Source organism: Psammomys obesus, unplaced genomic scaffold (assembly GCF_907164565.1).
Source record: "Psammomys obesus unplaced genomic scaffold, mPsaObe1.curated_primary_1811, whole genome shotgun sequence".
Lineage (NCBI taxonomy): Eukaryota > Metazoa > Chordata > Mammalia > Rodentia > Muridae > Psammomys > Psammomys obesus.
Genome location: NW_026591497.1, coordinates 1,978,655 through 1,984,910, shown reverse-complemented (window position 1 = coordinate 1,984,910; position 6,256 = coordinate 1,978,655). Strand labels below are relative to the sequence as shown.

The window sequence follows — 6,256 nt, the reverse complement described above, 5'->3', positions numbered from 1 at the left end:
GCGCTCACCGGCTCTACAGCTGCACCCAAGCCTAGACTGAGCTACCAAAGTTACCAAGTAGACACCCTTAAGGCTACCCTGTTTACCAGACAGAGGAACATGGGCAGGGGCTTGGGGAAGCCTCTCCAGTTCGAGCCCTGCTTAGCAGCCACAGGGTCTCTCAGGAACGAGAGGGAATCCTCGTACCACCTGACTGCAGCCCTTTGAAGCGGCAAGTCGAGGAATGAGCTCATGCTTGTGCTCCTGACTCAAGGGAACCTCCACTGAGGACATCGAGGCAGTTGGGTATGGAGGCAGACACAGATAATCCCACACACTCAGGAAGTAGAGATGGAAGGATAGAGAGTTCCAGGGCAGTCTGGGCTACACAGAAAAACAAAATGGAAAATGATGTTCTGGATGAATACACCAACCCAGAATCAGCACTGAGCACAAGTAATGCCTGGCCCTGTTTCCAGCACTCATTTTCTTTGGCTGTGAGTGGCCTCCCGTGATGTAAAAGGCTGTGTGGATGTGTAGACAGCCAACAGAGAGGCAGTGAGTGGGACCTGTGTCTCTCAGGTGACTGGCTGGCCCGCTGGTCTGGGAAATGTCTAAGGGAAGAGTGCCCTTGACTACTGGTCTGTGGCTATGCTGCTGCCGCCAGGAGCTGCAGTCCCCCAGGCTTGTTCTGGGAACATGCGCAGTATGTGCACGGAACTTCGGGGCTGCTTCTGGGCGGCACCTCCTTTCTCTGTGACTCCTTTGCTCCAGCTGACAAGGGCAACTTTCATGGAGGTCTTCTGGTTTAGCCAATGTGGTTGGTGCAACTTAAATGACTCCCAAAGGAAAGAGAAGAAAGAAAACAGCTCAGATTGCTAGGACAGCCATCTGGGCCCTGGGAAGAAACCATAGGGTTGGATCTGCACAGCCCCCATCATGTAAAGCATGTACTACGTACAAGGGGGCCACCCAGAGCATCGCATGTGCAGACACAAGTGCTGGGCTTCTTCCATGTTTCATACCCTATGTTGTATGTCTTCCTGGGGACACATGAACAAGCACCTATCCACCCCAGATAAGCCACAGATGACAGACAAAAAAAAAAAAAAAAGAAAAAAAAATCTACCAATTCTAGCTTAGTGAATGATTTTATTGGGGTTACCTGCAGGACCATAGGTGGCTCAAAGGCAGCCGAGATGACTCATGCCAGTACTGGGGATCTCTCACAAAAGCTGTGCCCCTGGAGCTCGCTGTCCAACATGTAGGCGGTCCACTGGACAGTGTCCTCTTCCAAGTAACTGTTACTGCCTTTTGTTAAGTTTGGGGAAGGGCCTTGAGAATCCCAGAGCTGAGTCCTATGAGCCTCCTTCCTTGGCAGCAGGAGAGAAGGTTCCACTTTGGTGGAGACAGCTTTGTAACCACCAGCCCTTGGACACAGGGGCCCTGAAAGCCTACAGGCGGTGTCACACTGGCTGCCACCTCCAGCGGGGCGACAAGGAAGGGGTGGAAAAGGCTTGGCAGAGCTTGTGTGAGATGAGGCTTCCTGAGAACAGCCGTACTGAGCCACACAGGCTTGATAGCATCTCCAACAGCGCTGGTAAAAGGCACCCACAGGACAGCACTGCCCTGGGCATCACAACAGCGGTCGGGCACAGACAAGAATGGGACTATCGTCTCCATTCATAGATGGGCTCACCAATTTTCCTACAACCAACCTGGCCCTCCTCTCACTTTCTTTGATAAGATCTCTCCTCATCACCCTAGCTGGGCTGGAATTCGGATATCTACCTGCCTCTGCCTCCTGAGTGCTGGGATTAAAGTTTCGGCTCTACTGCCACTTCTCTTAAGGGGGCCACTGAGGCACTGGCCTGTGACTCACACCTATATTCCCTGTAACGGAACGGCTGTGACTTTCTGTCTGATTCTTTACTCCTGCCTTGGGTTACCTGGGGATGGAGGGCTGCTGTATTAGTTATTTTTCTCATCTCTGTGCCCAAATAGCTGAAGAGAAGCAACCTAAGGTAGAAAATGTTTATTGTGGCTTACAGTTTGAGATCACACAGTTCACTATGGCAGACTCAACCCTGGGAGGTGGCTGCTCCTACTGTATCTAGTCAGGAAGGACAGTGGGGAGGATAGAAACCTCAAGCCCCCTCCACCCCGTGACCCATTTCTTCCAGAGACTCTCCCTCTGAAAGGTTCCACAATCTTCCAAACTAGCACCCCCATCTGGGGACCAAGTGTTCAAACACATGAGCTGATGTGTTTCACATTCCAACTGTAACAGGTACCCTCCTGTTTATACTGGCCTAAGACAGACAAGAAGCTTTGCTGTCTCCTCCCCATTCCCCCTTAATTGTTTCTTTCTTCTTTTTTCTCTCTCTCCTTTAAAAATTCTGGAAGAGGATAGAGTGGGAGGCCAAGGCACCCCCAACCTTTAACCTGAGAAACTTGGGGCCTTGTCTTGACTTCAGAGGCTCCAAGCTATGGGGCCTAATTCTTAAGGTCTTGGTGTTAGAACTTATACAAGGGTGATACAACAGGGTAATTGGTGGCAGATCCCCTGGGGATTCTTGAAGGATGAGCAGTGTCTGGCTGGTACTCTAGCAGAGACTTCCTTCAAAGGGAGTGAAGAAGCCTGTGCCTGTGACCAAGGTCTGCTCTGGTGACCTGTGCCTAAGTCTACATGCCTATGTGCACCAAGCTGGCCCATCTCTAGGGACTCCAGGAAAGCCAGCCTGTCACAGAGCTCTACCAGTCAGATTCTGCTAGGCGCAGCTTCCAGTTTACAGCCTATAACAAGAAGTGTTCCCACCTGTCTTTGGAGACTAAGTGCCACCTTTTGTCCATGCAGCAGCGAGTAATCCCCACTCCATTTAGGGATTCCAAGCTGGAACTCTGGTTGCTATGGTAACCTCCCAGGGCTTCAGTTGGAGCCAGGCCTGTGTGTGTGCGCGCACGAGCCATACCTTTCACAGGCATACAGAGAGGAGCAACCATAAAGCCCTCTGGGGATGCTGGCTCCCCTGGCAACTGTCTCCCTCTTCGTGGGGCAAGAGGCATGCCCTCCTGGCTCACCTGCAGCATATACTTCACCTGGACCACACATTCCTTTCCTGGCCTCCTACACATGTTCCCCAGCTTGGGGACACCAGGCTATACTGCGGTGGTAGGATACATTCAGCACAGATACATTCAGCCTGCTGTGTGTAGTGTTTAGTTACAGACTAGAGGTCCAGAGGGGCAGCACTTGGGGGCGCTCCAGTTCTTTGGGCACAGGGATCTTTCTGGCAATGATTGAAGAGGTGAGGTCTGAGGTCTGCATTCCTTAATTGCATCCTCACCTCCACAGTCTGGTCCCCCCAGTCAACACCACCTCAGAGGCTACTCACCGGTCAGCCATGTGCTAAAAGAGGCTTTGCGTGCTCACTGTTAGTCCACATACCATAAGGCTGTGATTGTGCCCTGGGCATTACGGAGGGCCCTGGCTCCTGTCCTATCTCAGCTGTTTCTCTGCCTCCTGCAGGTTCACTTAGAGACAGCCTGTCCTTCTTTCCCCGTCGGAGGGAGGTCAGGGCTTCCTTTTCTGGTCTTCTATCTGGCCTTGTACTGCATTTTACACGCTCCCTGTTCCCTGACCACCTTGGTCACCCTATTAACCCTCTCCTGCCTCCCTCTTCAGAAAGCCAGGTTCCATCCTTTCGTCATCCTGACCCCAGCCCTGGATGTCAGGAGTCCCTGAACATTTCTGGGGCAAAAAGCCAGCGGGATGTGGCAGGCAGCCACTGTGGCACTGACAGCCTCCCGAGGCCAAGCCCCAAGTACCTTCTTCACCCAGAACTTCCTGCTTAAAAGTACGACTGATGCTGGAGAGATGGCTCAGAGGTTAAGAGCACTGCTTGCTCTACCAGAGGTCCTGAGTTCAATTCCCAGCAACCACATGATGGCTCACAACCATCTGTAATGAGATCTGGTGCCCTCTTCTGGCCTGCAGGCAGAACACTGTATACATAATAAAATAAATAAATCTTTAAAAAAAAAGTACGGCTGATGATGAGCCTGCAGAGCATCTGAATGCTCTGACCCTAAGGGGAGAATATGGGACATCTTCGTGGAAAGTTCCCACCCTGACCCTTCAGGCTGGCAATGGAAAATTTATTGTCAAATATGTTTAGGCTGGCCACACGACCGTGTCTTGGAGCTTGTAAGTTGTGCCTCTTACAAGCTCCAAGTGTCAGGTGTCTATCATCTGAATGACAGGTCACAAAAGGTGCAGGGAACCTCATGAACAAAGTGGATTCACAGACCTTTGGCCATACTTTGCAGTCCTCAGAGAGCCTTGGGAACCTTCCACAAAACTGGGTCGAGACTGGAGTAAGACACCAGTGTCCTACAGCTGAGTCACAGGCAGGGGTAGAGTGACCAGATGCTGATGCGTTGGTCCTTGGACCCTGCAGCGAGCAAGCCATCAGTGGCAAAGGCCACACAGTACACAGAAGCACTGTGGAAATCCAGAACAGCCAGTGGCTTCATCGTCCTCCAGTGAAACACACGGATGCGATGGTCCCAGCCTGCTGTGGCTAAGATCTTACGGTCTGGCCGGAGAGTGACTTCAGAAATTCCAGGATTTGTGAGTTCATGAGTCTTGTACACCTATAAATAGGCAGAGCAAGAATAATTAGGCTGCTCTTGGGTCTGCTGCAACCCTTGGCCACAAATACCCCCGCCCTGTCCCCACTCTGCCAGAGGCCCTGTGCTAGCTACACATTCTTGTCCATCCAGCCTCCTCCTCAACCCCATGGTCATAGCAGGGGCTTGCCTGAGCACAAACAAGGCCACAAGACTGTGCTGTGCTCCTCCTCAGGCTGCTTGGACAACTCCAGCCCTGAAGGAGCCTCTCCCAGGCTCCTGGGTTCTCAGTGTGGATGAAATAAAATAGTCAATGTTTCTCCTGAAGCTTGCAGCATGTAGGAGATGTAAATTCCATCAAAAATAACACCAAGAGGCAAATAATACCTGGAGTCATGGGAGGGGTTCTGGGGCCAGAACCCAAGAGAAGGATAGGGCGCTATGGCTTGAATGTGTCCCTCAAGAGTTCACAGCCAGAAGCTTAATTCTCAGATTCACCTATTAATGCTATCTAAGGTGGGGTATTTGGCAGAGAACTAAGGATATGTGAAATCACCAGGCCTATTAGTGGCTTTCTTGAGGAGGAGACCTGAGCTGGCAGCCTGTTCTGTCTTGTCTGGGGATAGTCTCCATGCTGAGACTGGCACTCAGCGGATGCCACTGAGCCTCCTGGATTTCAGCACCACTAGCCAAATAAACCTCTATTTTTACATAAAAATGTATTCATTTACTTTTTGTGTTGGGTGTTTTGTCCGCTTGTGTATCTGTGCACTATGTGTAGGGAAGAGGGCAGAAGAGGGCACTGGATGCCCTAGGACTAGAGGTACAGACAGTTGGGAGCTGCCATGTGGGTGCTGGGAATTGAACCCAGGTCCTCTGCAAGAACTGCCAGTGTTCTTAACCACTGAGCCATCGCTCTGGCCCTAAACTTCTACTCTGTATACACCAACCAGTCTTAGCAGTCTTAGGCATTCTGTCGTAGTAGAAAGTGGAGTGAGGTACAGAGTAAGGGTGACAACATTGGAGAAGGCAGGAGAAATCACTGATGTGCTCCTTGCTGACTATGGGACCTCATTTCTCTGGCTCTCTGTCTGTCGCTGTGGTCTATTCCTCCGTATGCCAAATCCAAGACTGGTCCAGCCACCCAAACTTTAAAACTCTAGAGCTTCATGCTAAATGAAATGTCTTTATAAAGGTAACCCGCCTCGGGTCCTTTGTTCTAGTAGTGAACACAGCTCTCTAGGTTAGACGAGCCTACCCTGCACATTGTAGGTTCCTACGAGAGGCCTGACCCTGAATCACAAGCTTTCTGTTAGTCCCCTTTGTCTTCAGTGCCTTCTAGGAGGGCTGCATCACCCTTTGTGGACAATCATGTGCCTCCACAAAGGTGACAAGGAGGTTGGTTGGGCATGGTGGCCCCTGCTTTTAATCCTAGCACTCTGGAGGAAGAGGGACAGGTGGTCTCCATGAGTTTGAAGCCAGGCTGGTCTACACAGAGACTTCTAGGCCAGACAGGACTACATGATGAGATTCTGCTTTAAAAAGAAAAAGAAAGAAAGAAAAAAAAAAGAAAGAGAGAGAGAGAAAAAAAAAGAGAGAGGAAGGAAGGAAGGAAGGAAGGAAGGAAGGAAGGAAGGAAGGAAGG

General features: G+C 50.9%; 1 protein-coding gene across 1 annotated transcript in view; it reads right to left on the bottom strand.

The window, feature by feature from the left end:
* Positions 1-1,120: 1,120 nt before the first annotated feature.
* The window catches only part of Gnb1l (G protein subunit beta 1 like), a 64,882-nt gene continuing 59,746 nt past the window's right edge, over positions 1,121-6,256 (bottom strand). Inside the window, exon 8 of the mRNA XM_055610283.1 lies at positions 1,121-4,635. Within this exon, the coding sequence (XP_055466258.1) occupies positions 4,384-4,635 (252 nt within the window). The 3' untranslated portion in view covers positions 1,121-4,383. The remainder of the gene's footprint in view (positions 4,636-6,256) is intronic.